The sequence below is a fragment of the Anomaloglossus baeobatrachus genome, chromosome 6 (assembly GCF_048569485.1).
Source record: "Anomaloglossus baeobatrachus isolate aAnoBae1 chromosome 6, aAnoBae1.hap1, whole genome shotgun sequence".
Taxonomy (NCBI): Eukaryota; Metazoa; Chordata; class Amphibia; order Anura; family Aromobatidae; genus Anomaloglossus; species Anomaloglossus baeobatrachus.
This window is the reverse complement of record NC_134358.1, coordinates 48,790,877-48,814,085: the sequence shown is the minus strand read 5'-3', so window position 1 is coordinate 48,814,085 and position 23,209 is coordinate 48,790,877. Positions and strand designations below refer to the sequence as shown.

The 23,209-nt window shown below is 53.7% G+C and overlaps 1 protein-coding gene across 1 annotated transcript in view; it reads left to right on the top strand.

The window, feature by feature from the left end:
• Positions 1-23,209, top strand: part of MTBP (MDM2 binding protein) — a 182,245-nt gene that overhangs the window by 64,273 nt on the left and 94,763 nt on the right. Inside the window, exons 11-12 of the mRNA XM_075352905.1 lie at positions 4,477-4,594; positions 6,143-6,307. Of these exons, the coding sequence (XP_075209020.1) occupies positions 4,477-4,594; positions 6,143-6,307 (283 nt within the window). The remainder of the gene's footprint in view (positions 1-4,476; positions 4,595-6,142; positions 6,308-23,209) is intronic.

Below are 23,209 nucleotides of genomic sequence, written 5' to 3'. Positions count from 1 at the left end.
ATCCGCGGTTGATGGCAGACTCCCCCGCCTTTGGCGACATTTAGCTGCCACAGGTCACAGACCGGTGGGTGACGGACATTGTGCTCACGTGCACAGGACAGTGTTCTGTTCTCGTCCTCCGACTCCATTCTTCAGAACGGCCCCACCTCCCCACCGAGCAGATGCCCTGCTGCAGGCGGTGGACGCTCTAAGAGCAGAAGGAGTGGTGATCCCTGTCCCCCCTCAGGAACGAGGGCGAGGGTTTGTACTCCAATCTCTTTGTGGCTCCAAAAAAGGACGGCTCCTTCCGTCCTGTTCTGGACCTAAAACTGCTCAATAAGCATGCGAACGCCAGGCGGTTCCGGATGGAATCCCTCCGATCCGTCATTACCTCAATGTCTCGAGGAGACTTCCTTGCCTCAACAGACATCAAAGATGCCTATCTCCACGTGCCAATTGCTACGGAGCACCAACGTTTTCTACGTTTTGTGATAGGAGACGACCATCTTCAGTTCGTAGCTCTGCCATTCGGTCTGGCGACAGCCCCACGGGTGTTCACCAAGGTCATGGCAGCAGTGGTAGCAGTCTTGCACTCTCAGGGACACCCGGTGATCCCTTACTTGGACGATCTACTCGTCAAAGCACCCTCCCTCGAGGCATGACAACGCAGCCTGAATGTTACGCTGGAGACTCTCCAGACTTTCGGGTGGATCATCAATTTGGCAAGGTCAAATCGGTCACCGACTCAATCACTAACGTATCTAGGCATGGAGTTCACACTCTATCAGCGATAGTGAAGCTTCCGCTGAACAAGCAGCGTTCACTGCAAACAGAGGTGCAGTCTCTCCTTCAAGGCCAGTCGCACCCCTTAAGGCGCCTCATGCACTTCCTAGGGAAGATGGTGGCAGCCATCGAGGCAGTTCCCTTTGCGCAGTTTCATCTGCGCCAACTGCAAGGGGACATTCTCCGCCAATGGGACGGGCAGTCAACCTCCCTGGACAGGAAAGTCTCCCTTTCCCAGACGGCCAAGGACTCTCTGCAATGGTGGCTTATTCCCACCTCATTGTCACAGTGAAGATCCTTCCTACCCCCATCCTGGGCAGTGGTCACGACAGATACGAGTCTGTCGGGGTGGGGAGCAGTTTGTCTCCGCCACAGGGCTCAGGGGACGTGGACTCAGCAGGAGTCCACCCTTCAGATCAATGTTCTGGAAATCGGGGCAGGGTATCTTACCCTACTAGCTTTCCAGCAGTGGCTAGAAAGAGAGCAGATCCGAATCCAGTTGGACAACTCCACAGCGGTGGCATACATCAACCACCAAGGAGGGACGCGCAGTCGGCAAGCCTTCCAGGAAGTCCGGCGAATCCTCATGTGGGTGGAGGACACAGCATCCACCATATCCGCAGTTCACATCCCGGGCGTAGAAAACTGGGAAGCAGACTTCCTCAGTCGCCAGGGTATGGACGCAGGGGAATGGTCCCTTCACCCGGACGTGTTTCAGGAAATCTGTCGCCGCTGGGGGGTGCCGGACGTCGACTTAATGGCGTCTCGGCACAACTACAAGGTCCCGGCATTTATGGCACGATCGCGCGATCACAGAGCTCTGGCGGCAGACGCCTTAGTGCAAGATTGGTCGCAGTTCCGGCTCACATATGTGTTTCCACCTCTGGCACTCTTGCCCAGAGTACTGCGCAAAAAATCAGATCCGATTGCAGCCGCGTCATACTCGTCGCCCCAGACTGGCCGAGGAGGTCGTGGTACCCGGACCTGTGGCATCTCACGGTCGGCCGACCGTGGTCACTACCAGGCTGGCCAGACTTACTGTCCCAAGGGCCGTTTTTCCATCGGAATTCTGCGGCCCTGAACCTGACTGTGTGGCCATTGAGTCCTGGATCCTAGCGTCTTCAGGATTATCCCAAGGGGTCGTTGCCACCATGAAACAGGCTAGGAAGTCCACCTCTGCTAAGATCTACCACAGAACGTGGAAGATTTTCTTAACCTGGTGCTCGGCTCAGGGAGTGTCTCCCTGGCCATTTGCATTGCCTACTTTTCTTTCCTTCCTGCAATCGGGGTTAGAAAAGGGCTTGTCGCTCGGCTTCCTTAAGGGGGAAGTCTCGGCACTATCCGTGTTTTTTTCAGAAGCGTCTAGCACGTCTTTCTAAGGTGCGCACGTTCCTACAGGGGGTCTGTCATATCGTACCCCCGTACAAGCGGCCGTTAGATCCATGGGATCTCAACAGGGTATTAGTTGCTCTCCAGAAGCCGCCTTTCGAGCCTCTGAAGGAAGTTTCCTTTCTCGCCTGTCACAGAAGGTGGCGTTTCTCGTTGCGATCACATCGCTTCGGCGAGTGTCTGAGCTGGCAGCTCTGTCATCCAAGGCTCCCTTCCTGGTGTTCCACCAGGACAAGGTAGTGCTGCGCCCCATTCCGGAGTTTCTCCCTAAGGTCGTATCCTCATTTCATCTTAATCAGGATATATCCTTGCCTTCCTTTTGTCCTCATCCGGTTCACCGGTATGAAAAGGACTTACGTTTGTTAGATCTGGTGAGAGCACTCAGACTCTACATTTCCCGCACGGCGCCCATGCGCCGTTCCGATGCACTTTTTGTCCTTGTCGCTGGTCCGCGCAAGGGGTTGCAGGCTTCTAAAGCCACCCTGGCTCGATGGATCAAAGAACCAATTCTAGAGGCCTACCGTTCTGCGGGGCTTCCGGTTCCTTCAGGGCTAAAAGCCCACTCAACCAGAGCCGTGGGTGCGTCCTGGGCATTACGACACCAGGCTTCGGCTCAACAAGTGTACCAGGCAGCTACCTGGTCCAGTCTGCACACTTTCTCCAAGCATTATCAGGTGCATACCTATGCTTCGGCGGATGCCAGCTTAGGTAGAAGAGTCCTGCAGGCGGCAGTGACACCCCCGTAGGGGAGGGCTGTTTTGCAGCCCTAACATGAGGTATTCCTTTACCCACCCAGGGACAGCTTTTGGACGTCCCAATCGTCTGGGTCTCCCAATAGAGCGCTGAAGAAGGGAATTTTGTTACTTACCGTAAATTCCTTTTCTTCTAGCTCTTATTGGGAGACCCAGCACCCGCCCTGTTGTCCTTCGGGATGTTTTGGTTGTTTGCGGGTACACATGTTGTTCATGTTGAACGGTTTTTCAGTTCTCCGATGTTACTCGGAGTTAATTTGTTTAAACCAGTTATTGGCTTTCCTCCTTCTTGCTTTGGCACTAAAACTGGAGAACCCGTGATACCACGGGGGGGTATAGCCAGAAGGGGAGGGGCCTTGCACTTTTTAGTGTAGTGCTTTGTGTGGCCTCCGGAGGCAGTAGCTATACCCCAATCGTCTGGGTCTCCCAATAAGAGCTAGAAGAAAAGGAATTTACGGTAAGTAACAAAATTCCCTTCTTTTCAGCCCAATTCTCCAATTTACTCAAATCCATCTGTAGTTGCAAACTGTCCTCCTTTGTGTTAACTACCTTACATAGTTTTGTATCATCTGCAAATACTGATATTTTACTCTGTAAACCATCCACCAGATCATTAATAAATATATTAAATAGTAGGGGGCCCAATACAGACCCCTGTGGCACCCCACTAGTAACCCTGGCCCAATCTGAGTATGCACCATTAATAACCACTCTTTGTTTTCTACCACTAAGCCAGCTACCTACCCATCTACACACATTTTCCCCGAGTGCATGTTTTGCACAGATGTGTAAAAGGTGCGTATGGCCCTCTGTTTCCTGTGTTTTTGGCACGAGTGTTCTCCGTGTGCTATCCGTGATAATACAGGGAGTACAGGAACTTTCTGCTCACCTGTCCCTGTCGCTGCTGTCCATGGTGCTGGTGTCTTTCGCTCTGCGGTCTCTGGCCCTGCGGACTCCCCGCTGCTGCTGCTTCCGGTCCTCGGTGATGACCATAATGAGCGGGGGTCGGAAGTGACTGACAGCAGCGGCAGAGACAGCATCAAGTGACAGCAGCAAGTGACAGCAGCGGCAGAGACAGCAGCGCCGGAGAAGGTGAGTATAGAAATTCATTTTATTTCACAGAAACGTGGTTTTCTCCGGTACTTGTCGCTCGGAGCACATCCACGCGGTGCGTGTGACACCCCCCTCCCCTTCTCCCCATGCTGTCAGAGAAAAATGGACATGGCTACGTGTGGAGCACACACACACACACGTATGCTCCACACGGTCCATGTGAAAACACACACATGTGCGCAGACCCATTGATTTTAATGGGTCTCCATGTGCCCATGTCTCCGGTACATGTGATAATAGACGTCACATACTGGAGACACGGCTGTGTAAAGGGGGCCTAAAGAAGAAAATTTAAAATCTGTGCCCATGGACTGGAATTTTCTGAAAGGACAGAACCCCTGCGAGTCCTACCTCATTAAGTGAGGCCTCCAGCCAAGATTTGGCCAAATTAACCCTTGTGTCCTCTTCTCCACTTTCGTTATCGTTTTACTTAGAACTGTGTGTGCCCCCTCTCCCGCAGGTCGGGGCTATATTCCTGCTCTCCTGCAATGTCTGCAGCCTGCCTCTGCCGCCCGCTCTACAGCGAAGCTCAAAGAAATGGAAAGAATATATGTCCAGGAAGCCGAAAGAGATCAAAGGTCGGGAATTCTGAAAGAATAGGCTTTTAAAAAAAAAATGTAGAAATTAAGTTAAAAACCTTTGTAAACATATGAACCTGACCAGGGAGGGAACACAAAATATTCCTTTAAAGGGAACCTGTCACCAGATTTGGCGACTATAAGCTGCGGCCACCACTGAGCTCTTATATACAGCATTCTACCATTCTGTATATAAGAGCCCAGGCTGCTGTGTAGAACGTAAACACCTTTATAATACTCGCCTAAGGGGCACTCTGGTCCGATTGGTGTCGCTGCTATCCAGTCCAGCACCTCCTCTCTGCGGTGATCGCGGCCCTTCTTCTGAGGCCGCTGTGCATGACTCCTCCTACGTCATGCACACTAGCCGGCATTAAGGTCCTGCGCAGATCAAAGTATTGTAGTGCACATGCACGGGTAGTCAATGACCTTTCCTCGCACCTGCGCATTACAGTACTTTTATCTGCCGTCAGCAGGGCGGATCAATGTGCACATGCGCAGGACCACAGTGTCTGCCTGTCTGGATGACTTGGGATGCATCATCCACACTGGGCTGAGAAGGAGGATGAGATCACAGCAGAGAGGAGGCACCGGACCGGAGAGCAGCGACACCCATCAGACTGGGACCGCGCCTTAGGTGAGTATTATAAAAGTGTTTTTACATTATACAACACGGCCTGGGCTCTTATATACAGTGTTCTGGAATACTGTATATAAGACCTCAGTGGTGGTGGCCGCAGCTTATAGGGGCCAAATCTGGTGACAGGTTCCCTTTAATCCTCGCTTAATCTTCAATCCTCCACACGGCCCTGTGTCCTCATGATGTCCAGTTGAAACACTTAAGGAAACACTATATAGCTAGATGGATAGATATATAGATATATAAATATTATTTATATTGAGCAGTTACTAAAACAAAAACGGGGCAGAAATTCTCCAAATCCTCTTCCACTCTGTGTGCACTTGCAGGATGCTTGAGAATTGTTTTTTTTTTGTATATGTGCTCTTTCCATTCTTGCTCCTAACTGTAGTGGCCACTCGCTACACTGATTCCTTTTTTGTTTTTGCACACTGCCGCTAGTTGGGAGCTTCCTCACACTCGCACTGTGTGCGTGCACCACTGGCCTCCAGGAGTGTCGGTGCACACATGCTTCCGTCAAGTTACAGGGCAGAGCGCCCCCCGCTAATTGTGGGGGTGCAATGGTGTAGTATCCCTTGACCAGGCCAATTGTGCATGGAGGTGCCCCTAATCTACAGATTACATAATGTGTTTTAATACCAAAAAATGGTCCAGTCCCCTAGAGTAAATTGCATACGCAGCGGAGGCACGGACATTTTTGGACACTGATTTTTATACAGTTATTGATGAGAGTTGAGTTTTGTTTTCTGGGTCTACACTACAGTAACCCAGCCACATAAACAATGGCGGCCGGTGAGATGGTCCCTGTGAACCTCACGATCCCGCTCCCATGATTCCTGATTTACACTGAGGATGATTTGTTTGGTGCTGTGTGACTACGGCTCGGCCATCACTTATTTCTTTTCTTTTAGCTCCCGGGATGGAGCTGAAAGGGGAGTACTGCAGCTACTATTTCCTAATTCAAGGGAAAGAGAATGGCATCTGCAAAGCCACAATGCTTCACTCCGCCAGTCAGATTAATGGCGCAGCGTCTCTGGTTTTGTTACATCGAAGGCTGCGGGAAACACCCAACACATGTGAGTAATGTAAGGATTTGTGCGGCTTTTCTATAGTCCTCTGGGACGCTGAGCATCGCCAAATGTCAGGAAAAGCCCAGTGTCAGCAAATAGATATTACTTACATGAAGATTAATGTTTATTATTTGCTAAAACTAGGATGCCCCTTTAAATTTGATCTCAGCCCACCCTAATTTTGTTTTTTAATTTTAGACCTATTAAAGCGCATCAACCACCTTATTTTCCTATAAAACCTAAATCCAGTGCTATACTGGCGCTATCAGGCTCATTCTATACATACCTGTAATTGTAAGATCGGAGGTATAGTTCTGAAATACACACAAGTAAAGTGTGTGAAATTCACTGTAAGGCTAGGTGCGCACACAGCGTGTTTTTGACGCTGCGTTTTTGTTCGTTTTTGGCCGCTAAAACGCACAAAAACGCATAAAACCACACCGGTAAAAAACGCATGCGTTTTTACCGCGTTTTGGTGCATTTTTGGCTGCGTTTTGATCTCTGCGTTTTTCCAATGCAGTACATGGGGGGGGGGGGGAAACGCATAAAAACGCAGGAAAGAATTGACGTCTTTTTTTGTTTTTTTCTTTTTTTATTTCTATTTTGGGCTCAAAAACGCAGCTTAAAAAAAAAGTTGTGTGCGGACAGCAAAAATGAAAACTCATAGACTTTGCTGAGGAAGCAAAGTCATGCAGTTTTGAGCCCAAAAAAACGCACCCGAAAAACAGGCAATAACGCACTGTGCGCACATAGCCTTACTTGATTGATAGCAGCTACAGAATATCTAATATGTGGGTCGGGTTTTGCTAGTTACCGTATCTTTCGGGCTATAAGACGCACTTTTTCCCCCAAATGTTGGGGGAAAGTGGGGGTGTGTCTTATAGTCTAAATGTAGGGCTGCAGGGAATGAGGGTGCTGCGGCGGAGCCAGTCGTCGGGGGCACGAGGAGGCTATAGCAGCGCCTGCCGTGACCACGTGGGCCCGCTCATTTCATATGCATGCCCATCCTCCCGCCCATCTCTCTGCGCTGAAGCCAGCGCTGACAGGTGGACGGGGACGCGCGCATAGTTAACAGCCGGCCGTGATCACCCCTGGCAACCATGTGCGGCTGTATTCACTGCTCCCCGCGCATCATTACCAGCGCGGGGTGCAGTGAATCACTGTACTCACCTGTCACCATTCCCCTGCAGCATTGCTATCTCCTCCTGTCTGTGCCGGTCAGCTGATCTGTGTAGAGAGCAGTGAGCACAGCGATGACGTCATCGCTGTGTGCGCCGCTAGTGTCCACACAGATCAGCTGACCGGCACAGACAGGAGGAGATAGCAATGCTGTAGGGGGATGGCTCCACACAGGTAAGCGGCACTGCTGCTGAGACAGAGGAAGATGATCAGTGCTGTGGGGAGCGAGGAAAGGTGAGTATGAAAGTTTATTTCTTTATCGTTCCTATGGGAGACCCAGACAATGGGTGTTTAGCTTCTGCCTCCGGAGGACACACGAAGTACTACACTTAAGTGTAGCTCCTCCCTCTGAGCTTATACACCCCCTGGAGAACCAGATCTAGCCAGTTTATCGCTTTGTGTTCAGGAGGCATACATCCACACATGCATTCTCATCTGATTTTTGGAAAGAGTTTGAAGAAAAGCGGGTCCAAGTCTGGACCCCCGGCATGTCCCTTCTCACCCCACTGTGTCGGCGGTGTTGTTAAGGTTGATTCCAAGGCTGCAGCCTTACATGCCGTGCTCCTTCACCATCCCTCCTGGGCTCTGGCTTGAAGTGGGAGCCAGCACGGTTCTCCATGCTTGGCAGGAGACCGGTCTCCATCCGCAGCCCTTCAGGATCCTGCTGGACCGGAGCACTCATCCCCAGGGACTTGGAACCCTGCGTCTCAGCAAGCTAAGTACCTGAGACGTTTATATATTGGGGGTCCCTGTACTTTATTGTTGTGGGAGAGTGTGCTGATTGTGTTTTGACATTTCCGGCGGGTTCTCTGGCTGTCGCCCGAGAACCGTGCCGATGGTGCCTGCGCGCCGGCCGCACCGCTCAAATTTAGGCCCCAGCTTCGCCGGAGGCCTAGTTTCGGTTTCTCTGCCCTCGCATGTCACTCATGCAGAGGGACAGGCTCGGCTCCGCCCAGCAGCCGTTCTGCACAGGGGAGGGACACTCCTCACTGCAGTGTATGTCCCCTCCCCTGTAGGTCTCTATGGCCCTCCAGATCCCGCTCCCAAGCAAGTCCCGCCCCCTCTCTTCGCTCCGGCGGCCATTTTCTCAGCGTTCCCCATGCGATCAGTCATTGCAGCGCTGGTCTTCAGCATCCCTGCTGAGGTGCTTGGGGTCCGGGCTTCGGGATCTGGAGGGCACACAACACCGCTCCAGCGGTCTGCTAAGCCACAACCTCTGGTTATACTCTCTGGGGGTCATTCTCTGGCAGAGCCCCCACTCCAGCAGCATGTCTCACACGAGGAGCAAGGCTCCAAAGCTGTATTCAGTATGCACTGCATGTAAGCTCCTGCTGCCTGAACCGAGCAGAACTAGCGAGAATCCTTTTCTAGGTCTATCTCCCAGTCTTTTGCCGACTCCATGGGACTTCTGACCAGGACCTTGCTGAATATGCATCAGCCCCCTTCACAGGGTGCCTCTGCTGCTAGGGGTCTCTCAGGACCGGAGCTCACAGAGGATTCATCATCTGGTCCCAGACCCCGTCCTTCTAAGAAGAGACACAGGGTTCCCTCTCCTTCCTCGTCCTGCGGCTCTGATTCAGGAGCTGACTCGCAGGACGAGGAGGATGCCTTTACGGGGGGCTTGGAGGTTAACTCCATATACCCCATTGATCTGTCCGAAAGTGACTCAGATGTTAGTGATTTGATTGCGTCCATTAATTCTGTACTGGATCTCAATCCGCCAGTATCAGAGGAACAACCCTCTCTGGCAGAAAAGCACCAGTTTACCTTGCCTAAAAGGGCAAAGAGTGTGTTCTTTAACCACTCCAGTTTTCAGGCCGCTGTGACCAAGCCCAGGGCCTGTCCTGACAAACGCTTCGCAAAGCGTGGTTCTGATGACAGTTTTCCCTTTCCACCTGAGGTAGTCAAGGAGTGGGCTCATTCCCCAAAGGTAGACCCCCCGGTGTCTAGACTCTCAGCCTGGACCGTTGTATCGGTGGCTGATGGCACCTCTCTTAAGGATTCCACTGACCGCCAGATTGACCTTCTGGCCAAATCTGTATATGAGGCGGCAGGGGCCTCGTTCTCCCCATCTTTTGCAGCAGTGTGGGCTCTCAAAGCCATCTCTGCTTCTCTGGAGGAGATGCATTCCCTCACCAGGGAATCTATGCCCGAAATGGTTACCTTAACTTCCCAAGCTTCAGCTCTTTCATCCTATGCCATGTCTGCCATGCTGGAGGCTTCTCACCGCACTGCGGTGGCTTTGGCTAATTCCCTCGCTATCCGCAGGATCTTGTGGCTTCGAGAGTGGAAGGCAGATGCTTCTTCAAAGAAGTACCTTGCTGGGCTCCCTTTTGCTGGGTCCCGGCTGTTCGGTGAACAGCTGGATGAAATTATTAAAGAAGCTACTGGCGGGAAGAGTACTTCCATGCCACAAACCAAAACCAGGAAACCTGTCCAGGGCAGGAATCAGTCGAGGTTTCGTTCCTTTCGTTCCTCCAACTGGTCGTCTATAAGCCCTCGGCCTCGTCCACTAACTCAGCCAAGGACCAGAAATCCAACTGGCGCCCAAAAGCGCGTCCACAAAAGACCGCAGGAGCTGCTGCCGCCAAGGCAGTGTCCTCGTGACTATCCGCCCGCTCCAGCAACATCCTTAGTCGGTGGCAGGCTCTCCCACTTTGGCGACGCGTGGTTTCAACACGTCTCCGATCAGTGGGTGCGGGATATCATCTCCCACGGCTACAGGATAGAATTCTCTTCCAGCCTGCCAAACAGATTTTTCTTCATCGTTCCTATGGGAGACCCAGACCATGGGTGTATAGGTTCTGCCTCCGGAGGACACACAAAGTACTACACTAAAACGTGTAGCCCCTCCCTCCGAGCATATACACCCCCTGGATAACCAAATATAGCCAGTTCAGTGCTTTGTGTTCAGGAGGCATACATCCACACATGCATTCTCATCTGATTTTGATTTTTGGAAAGAGTTTGAAGAAAAGCGGGTCCAAGCCTGGACTCCCGGCATGTCCCTTCTCACCCCACTTTGTCGGCGGTGTTGTTAAGGTTGATTTCAGGGCTGGAGCCTTACATGCCGCGCTCCTTCACCATCCCTCGGGCTCTGGCTTGAAGTGGGAGCCAGCACGGTTCTCCCTGCCTTGCAGGAGACCGGTCTCCATCCGCAGCCCTTTCAGGATCCTGCCGGACGGAGCACTCATCCCTCAGGGACCTGGCCCTGCGTCTCATAAGCTAAGTATCTGAGACGTTATTATCCGGGGGTCCCTTGTACTTTATTGTTGGGGAGAGTGTGCTGTGTATGTATTCTGACATTTCCGGCCGGTTCTCTGGTTTTCACCAGAGAACCGCGCCGATGGTGCCTGCGCGCCGGCCGCATCGTTAAATTTAGGCCCCGGCTTCGCCTGAGGCCTAGTTTCGTTTTCACTGCCCCTGCATGCCAATCATGCAGAGGGACAGTGCGGCTCCGCCCAGCGGCCGTTCGGCTCAGGAGAGGGACACTCCTCTCTGAGGAAATGTTTCCCTCCCCTGTATATCTCCTTGGCCCTCGGGATCCCGCTCTTAGAGTAGGCCCCGCCCCCTCTCCTCGCTCCGGCTTGGGCAGAAGCGCCATTTTATCAGCGTTCTTATGTCAGCACAGCGATCGGCGCTGGCTGCAGTATCTCTCTGGGGGTCCGGGCTGTGGGATCTGGAGGGCACAGAGAGGGGTTGGCAGAATGTCAGACAGTATGGCAAGCCACAACCTCCGGTTGTGGACCTGCTTATATTATATACTCTGCTTATATACTCTGCTGGGGGTCATTCTGACTCAGAACCCCCAATTCAGCAGCATGTCTCACACGAGCAGCAAGGCTGTACTCAATATGCACTGCATGTAGGCTCCTACTGCCTGTACCGAGCACATAACCACATTGTGATGCCTGCTCTACCATGGTGGTGCCTCAGCCTGGAGTCTCATCCCCAGTGGTTCCTCCGGCTGCTCCGGCTCCGGTGGCTGAACCCCCGGCTTGGGCAGAATCCTTCTCTCCATGGGACAGCTGTCCCGGACTCTGCTGAGCATGCACCAGCCCCCTTCTCAGGGCGCTTCTGCTGCTACGGCTCGCTCAGCAAAGCTCACAGAGGATTCTCCATCTGGCTCAGACCCCGTCCTCCTAAAAGGAGACGCAGGGTCCCCTCTCCTTCCTCGTCCCGCGGCTCTGATTCACGAGCTGACTCGCAGGACGAGCAGGATGCCTTTACTGGGGGCTTGGACGCTACCTCCATGTACCCCATTGATCTGCCCGAAAGTGACGCAGATGCTAGTGATTTGATTGCGTCCATTAATTTTGTACTGGACCTCAATCCGCCTGTATCAGAGGAGCAACCCTCTCTGGCAAGAAAGCACCAGATTACCTTGCCCAAGAGAACAAGGAGTGTTCCTTAACCACTCCAGTTTTCAGGCCACTGTGACCAAGCCTAGGGCCTGTCCTGACAGACGCTGCCCAAAGCGTGGTTCTGATGACAGTTTTCCGTTTCCACCAGAGGTGGTCAAGGAGTGGGCTCATTCACCAAAGGTAGACCCTCCAGTGTCTAGACTCTCAGCCCGGACAGTTGTATCAGTGGCTGATGACACCTCTCTTAAGGATTCCCTGGCGGGAAGAGTAACTGACCGCCAGGTTGACCTTCTGGCCAAATCTGTATCTGAGGCGGCAGGGGTCTCGTTCTCCCCATCTTTTGCAGCAGTGTGGGCTCTCATAGCCATCTCTGCTTCTCTAGAGGAGATGCATTCCCTCACCAGGGACTCTATGCCCGAAATGGTTGCCTTAACTTCCAGGCTTCAGCCTTTTCATCCTATGCCATGTCTGCCATGCTGGAGGCTTCTCACCGCACTGCGGTGGCTTCGGCTAATTCTCTCGCTATGCGCAGGATCTTGTGGCTTCGAGAGTGGAAGGCAGACGCTTCTTCAATGAAGTACCTTGCTGGGCTCCCATTTGCTGGGCCCAGGCTGTTCGGTGAACAACTGGATGAAATTATTCAGGAAGCTACTGGCGGGAAGAGTACTTCCATGCCACAAACAAAACCAGGAAACCTGTCCAGGGCAGGATCCAGTCGAGGTTTTGTTCCTTTCGTTTCTCCAACTGGTCGTCCTCTAAGCCCTCGGCCTCGTCCACTAACTCAGCAAAGGACCAAAAACCCATCTGACGCACGAAGCCGCGTCCTCAGAGCAGGAGCTGCTGCCACTAAGGCAGCCTCCTCTTGACTATCTGGCCGCGCCAGCAACGTCCTTGGTCGGTGGCAGGCTCTCCCGCTTTTGGCGACGTGTGGTTTCAACACATCTCCGATCAGTGGGTGCGGGATATCACCTCCCACGGCTACAGGATAGAATTCTATCCAGCCCGCCAAACAGATTTTTTCTGTCAACTCCCCCCTGCTCCAAGGCCGCCGCCTTCTCACAGGCCGTGGCACCCTTGCAGGCCAACGGAGTAATTGTACCGGTTCCCGCCTGGGAACGGTTCAGAGGTTTCTACTCAAATCTCTTCCTAGTCCCTGAAAGGGACGGTTCCTTCCGGCCCATCCTGGATCTCAAGCTTCTCAAAAAGCATGTTCAGGTGCGGCATTTTCGCATGGAGTCTCTGCGATCGGTCATTGCCTCAATGACCCAAGGAGATTTCCTAGCATCCTCGACATCAGAGATGCCTACCTGCATGTGCCAATTGCAGTTTCACACCAGCGTTGGCTACGTTTTGCAATCGGAGAGGAACATTTCCAATTCGTGGCTCTTCCCTTCGGGTTAGCCACGGCCCCTCGAGTATTCATCAGGGTCATGGCAGCAGTGGTTGTGGTTCTGCACCTCCGGGGGTTGGCAGTAATCCCTTTTCCTGGACGGCCTTCTAGTTAAGGCTTCATCCAGTGCAGACTGTCAGCGGAGTGCCTCGCTCACTCTCGCCACTCTAGTCCAATTCGGGTGGCTTGTCCTTTTCCCAAGTCCACTCTGACTCCGACCCAGAAGCTCATGTACCTAGGGATGCAATTCGAGACTCTGCCGGCACTGGTGAACCTGCCCTTAGTCAAACAGCAGTCCCTCCACTGGCGGTGCGCTCTCTGCTGAGGCCCCGCCGTCATTCCATCAGGCACCTAATGCAGGTGCTGGGTCAGATGGTGGCGTCAATGGAAGCGGTTCCTTTGCCCAGTTCCATCTGCGTCCTCTGCAGCTGGACATTCTCCGCTGTTGGGACAAGCGACCTTGCTCCTTGCACAGGTTAGTGGCTCTGTCGCCACAGACCAGGGGCTCCCTTCAGTGGTGCCTTCGGCCCCTCTCTCTTCAGGGACGCTCCTTCCTGGCCCCGTCACGGGTGATCCTCAGGAGCAGTATATCTCCACCACAGAGCGCAGGGCACTTGGACCCCGTCCGAATCAGCCCTCTCGATCAATGTGCTGGAAATCAGAGCTGTGCTTCTAGCTCTTAGCCTTTCAGTGGACGGAGGACTCCCAAGTCCACCATATCCGCAGTCCACATCCCAGGCGTGGAAAACTGGGAGGCAGATTATCTCAGCCGTCAAACCGTGGACAGCGTTTCGGTCACTCTGCCGCAAGGGGGGCACTCCGGAAGTGGATCTTCGCTCCCACGATCCTCAGGCCTTTGCAGCGGACGCGCTGGTTCAAGATTTGTCCCAGTTTCGTCTGTCTTACGTGTTTCCCTCTCTAGCTCTTGCTCAGAGTCCTGCGCAAGCTCAGAATGGAGGGCGTCGGGTCATTCTCATTGCTCCAGACTGGCCCAGGCGAGCTTGGTACCCAGACCTGCTCCATCTGTCCGTAGAGGTGCCGTGGCATCTCCCAGACCGTTCAGACCTTCTCTCACAAGGTCCGTTTTTCCGCCTGAATTCTGCGGCTCTCATATTGACGGCGTGGCTCTTGAGTCCTGGATCTTGACGACTTCTGGTATCTCTCCTGAAGTCATCTCCACTATGACTCGGGCTCGGAAGTATTCCTTGGCCAAAATCTATCACAGGACCTGGAGAATTTTCCTGTCCTGGTGTCGCTCTTCCGGCCATGCCCCTTGGCCTTTTCTTTGTCGCTCCATTGGGAGACCCAGACATTTGGGTGTATAGCTTCTGCCTCCGGAGGCCACACAAAGTATTACACTTTAAAAGTGTAACCCCTCCCCTCTGCCTATACACCCTCCCGTGCATCACGGGCTCCTCAGTTTTATGCTTTGTGTGGAAGGAGGCACACATCCACTCATGCATTCTCAGATTAGTTATATCGGTTGGAAGAAAAGAGGACCCCCACGGGGCCCCCGGCATGTTCCCTTCTCACCCCACTATGTCGGCAGTGCTGTTAAGGTTGAGGTACCCATTGCGGGTACAAGGCCGGAGCCTCATGCCGTTTTCCTTCACCATCCCTTAGTGGCTCTGGGAGAAGTGGGATCCTGACCGGTCATCCATTCACTGGGACCGGGGCTCCCTCCGCAGCCCCTGTGGGAATCTGCTGGACAGGAGTCTATTTATCCTCAGGGACCGGGCCCTGCATCTATGAGGTACTCTGTGTCCCCATGGGGACTGTGCATGGAGCGCCTGCTTCCCGGACGCTACAGCAGCTGCTGATTTGTGAAGACCGGGGGACTTCCGCGCCTGCTTGTCGGCTGCGGTTTTAAATTTAGTCCCCGGCTTCATCGCGGCCTAGTAGCAAAAATCCCGCCCCCGGACCTGCCTGTCAGGAATAAGGGCGGGACGGCCGGCCTGATGTCGGCTGTGAGGGCAGGAACATCCTCGATGTGTCCTCCCCCCTCACTGATCACTGTGGGGACTCCAGATTCCCGCACTTTTCTAGCACAGCCCACGGCTCCACTCCTCCCCTGAGAGCTCCGGCAGCCATGTTTTTTGGCATTCTGCCGGTGGAGGATTATCTGAGAAGAGCTCTGCAGCTCTGGGAGACCTAAGGCAGGGATTCTGGAGGACACACACTCCGCTTTTTAGCGGTCGGTAAGCCACACCGGTCACCCGGTGCTGGTCTTCCCCCAGGGTGCCGGAATAGATACGTGTTTATATGCATATTTCTGTTCGGTCGGGCTGTATACCCCTTCCCATATACCCTCAGTGATCACTCTCCTAGGACACAACAGCATGTCGTCCACAAGGAGCAAAGGTGCTAAGGCACAGGGTTTTTTTGCAACCTGTACCTCTTGTAGGGCTATGTTACCCGCGGGTTCCACCTACCCTCACTGTGAGCAATGCTCGACCCCTATTTCGCTTGCTCAGCTGGAGCCTAGGTCACTAGTGGACCCCTCGGCTCATGTAGACCCACCTGCTCCCCCTGTCCAGGCGGCAGGGACAGAGTTTGCTGCGTTTGCGGAGAAACTCTGAGTCACTTTCACAATCCATGGCTCAGTCTATGGACAAATGGTCTGCCAAACTGCTGGAAGCTTTGCAGTCCAGACCGGTCCTTACACAGGCCCCGGTCCCCATTAGTCGTCGCCTCCAGGCCCCTCTCGCTCCGCGCCGCAGCGCGCTCCCAGGTTGGGCCCTAGGTCCCACGCGGAGGAATCCTGCCCAAAACACAGTCCCAGACAGACTAAGCGGGCCCACTGGGAATCTTCCCCGACTTCTTCACGCTGCTCGGGTTCCCAGCGCGAGGACTCTCTGGAGGACGAGGCGGACGTGGCAGCTCAGGGCTCTGAACCTGACGTTGCACTTAATCTTGATACACCTGAAGGGGACGCCTAAAGCTGGTGTCACACATAACGACGACGACAACGACGCCGCTGCAACGTCACCATATTCTGTGACGTTGCAGCGACCTCAACAGCGACGTCGCTATGTGTGACACATAACAACGATCAGACCCCTGCTGCGAAATCGCTGCTCGCTCCTGAATGCTCCAGGTCATTTTTTGAACGCTGCTATCCCGCTGCGCCATGCTGATAGGCTGATAATCCTTTTGTTTGACACCACAGCAGGGACGCTACGCTACGTCTGAAACCACACAACGACCGTCGACGTCGCTATGATCGCTACTCCGTCGCTGCTTTTTATAACATGTTTGACAGCTTACTAACGATCATCTATGGTCGCTGCTACGTCACAGAATATGGTGACGTTGCAGCGACGTCGTTGTCGTCGTCGTTATGTGTGACCCCAGCTTTAGTAAATGATCTTATCTCGTCCATCAACCAGGTGTTAGATCTGTCTCCCCCGCCTCCACCTGTAGAGGAGTCGGCTTCTCAGCAGGAGAAACACCAGTTTCGGTTCCCCAAACGTACACGCAGTGCGTTTTTCGATCACTCTAACTTCAGAGATGCTGTCCAGAAGCCCAGAGCGGTTCCGGACAAGCACTTTACTAAGCGCCTTACTGACACACGTTACCCCTTCCCTTCTGACGTAGTTAAGGGTTGGGCTCAGTGTCCCAAGGTGGATCCTCCAGTCTCTAGATTAGCGGCTAGATCTGTGGTGTCGGTTGCAGATGGCTCATCGCTAAAAGATGCCACTGACAGGCAGATAGAGCTCCTGGTGAAATCCATCTATGAAGCCACGGGCGCGTCTTTTGCCCCGGCCTTTGCAGCCGTGTGGGCACTCCAAGCTATCTCAGCTTGTCTGTCTGAGATTAATGCTGTCACACGTAATTCTGCTCCGCAGGTTGCGTCTCTGACTTCTCAAGCGTCAGCTTTTTCTTCCTACGCCATGAACGCAGTCCTGGACTCTGCTAGCCGTACAGCGGTGGCATCCACTAATTCTGTGGCAGTCCGCAGGGCCATGTGGCTGCGCGAATGGAAGGCAGACTCGGCTTCCAAGAGGTTCTTAACCGGTTTGCCGTTTTCTGGCGACCGATTGTTCGGCGAACGATTGGATGAGATTATTAAGGAATCCAAGGGAAAGGACTCTTCCTTACCCCAGTCCAAACCTAAGAGACCTCAGCAACGGAAAGTCCAATCGAGGTTTCGGTCCTTTCGTCCCTCCGCCAAGCCCCAATCCTCTTCATCCAGCAGGCCGGAGAAAGGCCAGAGGAACTCCTATGCGTGGCGGTCTAAGTCACGCCCCCAAAAGGCCGCCAGAGGCGCTGCCTCCAAGGCGGCCTCCTCATGACTCTCGGCATCCCCGAACCGCATCCTCGGTCGGTGGCAGGCTCTCCCGCTTTTGCGACGCCTGGTGGCCACATGTTCAAGACCGATGGGTCAGAGACATTCTGTCTCACGGTTACAGGATAGAGTTCAGCTCTCGTCCTCAGCCAGACGATTTCGGATGGAATCTCTCCGCTCGGTCATCGCCTCGATATCACAAGGAGACTTCCTAGCATCGATCGACATCAAGGATGCTTATCTCCATGTGCCGATCGCACCCGAACATCAACGCTTCTTGCGTTTCGCCATCGGGGACGAACACCTTCAGTTCGTGGCATTGCCTTTCGGCCTGGCGACAGCCCCACGGGTGTTCACCAAAGTTATGGCATCCGTTGTGGCGGTCCTTCACTCTCAGGGCCACTCGGTGATTCCCTACTTAGACGATCTCCTAGTCAGGGCACCTTCTCAGGTGGCGTGTCAACACAGCCTTACAGTCGCTCTGGCGACTCTCCAGCGGTTCGGGTGGATAATCAACTTCCCCAAATCCCAGTTGACACCGACCCAATCACTGACTTACCTCGGGATGGAGTTTCATACACAGTCAGCGGTAGTCAAGCTACCGCTGGACAAACAGCTTTCTCTACAAGCAGGGGTGCAATCTCTTCTTCGGGGTCACTCATACCCCTTGAGGCGCCTCATGCACTTCCTGGGGAAGATGGTGGCAGCGATGGAGGCAGTGCCGTTCGCGCAATTCCATCTGCGGCCACTCCAATGGGACATTCTCCGCAAATGGGACAGGAGGTCGGCTTCCCTCGACAGGAACGTCTCTCTGTCCCTTGCAACCAAGATGTCTCTTCAGTGGTGGCTCCTTCCCAATTCTCTATCACAAGGAAAATCCTTCCTACCCCCAACCTGGGCTGTGGTCACCACGGACGCGAGCCTGTCAGGGTGGGGAGCGGTTTTCCTCCACCACAGGGCTCAGGGAACCTGGACTCCGGTAGAGTCCTCCCTTCAGATCAATGTTCTGGAGATAAGGGCAGTGTATCTAGCCTTATTGGCCTTCCATCGGTGGCTGGAGGGCAGACAGATCCGTATACAGTCGGACAACGCCACTGCCGTCGCATACATCAACCATCAGGGCGGCACGCGAAGTCGTCAGGCCTTCCAGGAAGTCAGGCGGATTCTGCAGTGGGTGGAAGCCACAGCCTCCACGATCTCCGCAGTTTACATCTTGGGCGTGGAAAATTGGGAAGCAGATTTTCTCAGTCGTCAGGGCATGGACGCGGGGGAATGGTCTCTTCACCCAGACGTGTTTCGAGAGATCTGTCGCCGCTGGGGAACGCCGGACGTCGATCTTATGGCGTCACGACACAACAACAAGGTCCCGGCCTTCATGGCACGGTCTCAGGATCACAGAGCTCTGGCGGCGGACGCATTAGTTCAGGATTGGTCGCAGTTTCGCCTGCCTTATGTATGTCCTCCTCTGGCGATGCTGCCCAGAGTGTTACGCAAGGTCAGGTCCGACTGTCGTCGCGCCATTCTCGTCGCTCCAGATTGGCCGAGGCGATCGTGGTACCCGGATCTTTGGCATCTCACGGTGGGTCAACCGTGGGCGCTTCCAGACCGCCCAGACTTGCTGTTTCAAGGGCCGTTTTTCCATCTGAATTCCGTGGCCCTCAACCTGACTGTGTGGCCATTGAGTCCTGGCTCCTAGCGTCTTCAGGATTATCTCAGGATGTCATTGCCACTATGAGACAGGCCAGGAAACCTACGTCCGCCAAGATCTATTACAGATCTTGGCGGATCTTCTTATCCTGGTGCTCTGATAATGGTTTTTCTCCCTGGCCGTTTGCCTTACCCACTTTTCTTTCCTTCCTCCAATCCAGAATGGACAAGGGTTTGTCACTCGGCTCTCTCAAGGGACAAGTATCGGCGCTCTCCGTATTTTTTCAAAAGCGCCTGGCCAGGCTTCCGCAGGTCCGCACGTTCCTGCAGGGAGTTTGCCACATAGTCCCACCTGTTACAAGCGTCCGCTGGAACCCTGGGACCTTAACAGGGTGCTAACGGCTCTTCAGAAACCACCTTTCGAGCCGCTGCGGGATGTCTCTTTATCACGTCTTTCGCAGAAGGTGGCATTTCTAGTGGTAGTTACATCACTCCGAAGAGTGTCGGAGCTTGCAGCGCTGTCATGCAAAGCCCCCTTCCTGGTTTTTCACCAGGATAAGGTGGTTCTGCGTCCTGTCCCGGAATTTCTCCCTAAGGTGGTATCCCCTTTTCATCTCAATCAGGATATCTCCTTACCTTCATTTTGCCCTAATCCAATTCACCAATGGGAAAAGGATTTGCACTCTTTGGATCTGGTGAGAGCACTCCGTTTCTACGTGTCTCGCACGGCGCCCCTGCGTCGTTCAGATGCGCGCTTTGTCCTTGTCGCTGGCCAGCGTAAGGGTTCCCAGGCTTCCAAGTCAACCTTGGCTCTGTGGATCAAGGAACCGATTCTTGAAGCCTACCGTTCTTCTGGGCTTCCGCTTCCTTCAGGGCTAAATGCCCATTCTACCAGAGCCGTGGGTGCGTCCTGGGCATTGCGGCACCGGGCTACGGCTCAGCAGGTGTGTCAGGCTGCTACCTGGTCTAGTCTGCACACTATCACGAAACACTATCAGGTGCATACCTATGCTTCGGCAGATGCCAGTCTAGGTAGGCGAGTCCTGCAGGCGGCGGTTGCCCACCTGTAAGAGGGGGCCGTTTCGGCTCTTTTTATCGAGGTATTCTTTTACCCACCCAGGGACTGCTTTTGGACGTCCCAATTGTCTGGGTCTCCCAATGGAGCGACAAAGAAGAAGGGAATTTTGTTTACTTACCGTAAATTCCTTTTCTTCTAGCTCCTATTGGGAGACCCAGCACCCGCCCCTGTGCCCTTCGGGCTGGTTGTTCTTTTGTGTACACATGTTGTTCATGTTGAATTGTTCTTTTGGTTCATGTTTCAGTTCTCCGAACATCCTTCGGATTGAATTTACCTTAGACCAATTATAAGTCTTTCCTCCTTCCTGCTTTTGCACCAAAACTGAGGAGCCCGTGATGCACGGGAGGGTGTATAGGCAGAGGGGAGGGGTTACACTTTTAAAGTGTAATACTTTGTGTGGCCTCCGGAGGCAGAAGCTATACACCCAATTGTCTGGGTCTCCCAATAGGAGCTAGAAGAAAAGGAATTTACGGTAAGTAAACAAAATTCCCTTCTTTCCTTGCCGACCCTTCTGTCCTTTCTGCAGTCCGTCTGCAGCTAGGACTATCCCTCAATTCCCTCAAGGGACAGGTCTCTGCTCTGTCAGTGTTGTGCCAGCGGCGTATCGCTCGGCTGGCTCAGGTGCGCTCCTTCATGCAGGGCGCATCTCACAGCATTCCGCCTTACCGGCGGCCCTTGGATCCCTGGGACCTTAATCTGGTCCTCACGGCTTTCCAGAAACCCCCCTTTGAGCCTCTTAGGGAGGTTTCTTTGTCTCGTCTTTCACAGAAAGTGGTCTTTCTAGTGGCCATAACTTCCTCAGGAGAGTCTCTGATTTGACTGCGCTGTCTTCGGAGTCACCTTTTTTGGTTTTTCATCAAGACAAGGTGGTTCTCCGTCCGACTCCGGACTTTCTCCCTAAGGTGGTTTCTCATTTCCACCTTAACCAGGACATTTCCCTGCCTACCTTTTGTCCGGCTCCTGTTCATCGCTTTGAAAAAGCGTTGCATACTCTGGATCTGGTGCGGGCGCTCCGGATCTATGTGTCTCGCACCGCTGTTGTTAGGCGGCGCACCTCTCTTTTTGTGCTGACCACAGGTCGGCGTGAGGGCCTCTCGGTTTCTAAGCCGACCCTAGCTCGTTCGATTAGGTCGGCCATTTCCGATGCCTACCAGTGTACTCAAGTGCCTCCCCCGCCGGGGATCAAGGCACACTCGACCAGAGCTGTCGGTGCCTCTTGGTTTCTCAGGCACCAGGCCACGGCTCAGCAGGTCAGTCAGGCTGCCACTTGGGCTAGTCTGCATACCTTTTCGAAGCACTACCAAGTGCATGCTCATGCTTTGGCAGATGCGAGCTTGGGCAGACGCATCCTTCAGGCGGCTGTCGCCCGTTGGTGAAGTTAGGTTTCGCCTACTTCTCAGTTTTCTGTTTATTCCCACCCATGGACTGCTTTGAGACATCCCATGGTCTGGGTCTCCCATAGGAACGATGAAGAAAAAGAGAATTTTGTTTACTTACCGTAAATTCTTTTTCTTATAGTTCCGTAATGGGAGACCCAGCACCCTCCCTGTTGCCTTTTGGCAGTTTCTTGCTCCGCGTGTTATCACCGGCTGTTGTTGTAGACAGAGGCTCCGGTTGTTCCAGTTCTTGCTCTATCTCTACTTGTGGGTGGCTACTCTCCTTCAGCTTTTGCACTAAACTGGCTATATTTGGTTATCCAGGGGGTGTATATGCTCGGAGGGAGGGGATACACTTTTTAGTGTAGTACTTTGTGTGTCCTCCGGAGGCAGAAGCTATACACCCATGGTCTGGGTCTCCCATTACGGAACTATAAGAAAAAGAATTTACGGTAAGTAAACAAAATTCTCTTTTTTCTGTCAACTCCCCCCTGCTCCAAGGCCGCCGCCTTCTCTCAGGCCGTGGCATCCTTGCAGGCCAACGGAGTAATTGTGCCGGTTCCCGCCCGGGAACGGTTCAGAGGTTTCTACTCAAATCTCTTCCTAGTCCCCAAAAAGGACGGTTCCTTCCGGCCCATCCTGGATCTCAAGCTTCTCAACAAGCATGTTCAGGTGCGGCATTTTCGCATGGAGTCTCTGCGATCAGTCATTGCCTCAATGACCCAAGGGGAATTCCTGGCGTCCATCGACATCAGAGATGCCTATCTGCATGTGCCAATTGCAGTTTCACACCAGCGTTGGCTACGTTTTGCAATCGGAGAGGAACATTTCCAATTCGTGGCTCTCCCCTTCGGGTTAGCCACGGCCCCTCGGGTATTCACCAAGGTCATGGCAGCAGTGATTGCGGTTCTGCACCTCCAGGGGTTGGCAGTGATTCCTTACCTGGACGACCTTCTAGTCAAGGCTTCATCCAGCGCAGACTGTCAGCGGAGTGTCTCGCTCACTCTCGCCACTCTAGCCTAATTCAGGTGGCTTGTCAATCTTCCCAAATCCACTCTGACTCCGACCCAGAGTCTCACGTACCTAGGGATGCAGTTCGAGACTCTGCCGGCACTTGGGAAGTTTCCCTCAGTCAAACAGCAGTCCCTCCAACTGGCGGTGCGCTCTCTGCGGAGGCCCCGCCGTTATTCCCTCAGGCGCCTGATGCAGGTGCTGGGTCAGATGGTGGCGTCAATGGAGGCTGTTCCCTTTGCCCAGTTCCATCTGCATTCACTGCAGCTGGACATTCTCCGCTGTTGGGACAAGCGGCCTTCCTCCTTGCACAGGTTAGTGGCTCTGTCGCCACAGACCAGGAGCTCTCTTCAGTGGTGGCTTCGGCCCCTATCTCTGTCTCAGGGGCGCTCCTTTCTGGCCCCGTCCTGGGTGATCCTCACCACGGATGCCAGTCTATCCGGCTGGGGAGCGGTATGTCTCCACCACCGAGCGCAGGGCACTTGGACTCCGTTCGAGTCAGCCCTTTCGATCAATGTGCTGGAAACCAGAGCCGTGCTTCTGGCTCTCCTAGCTTTTCACCACCTGTTGGCGGG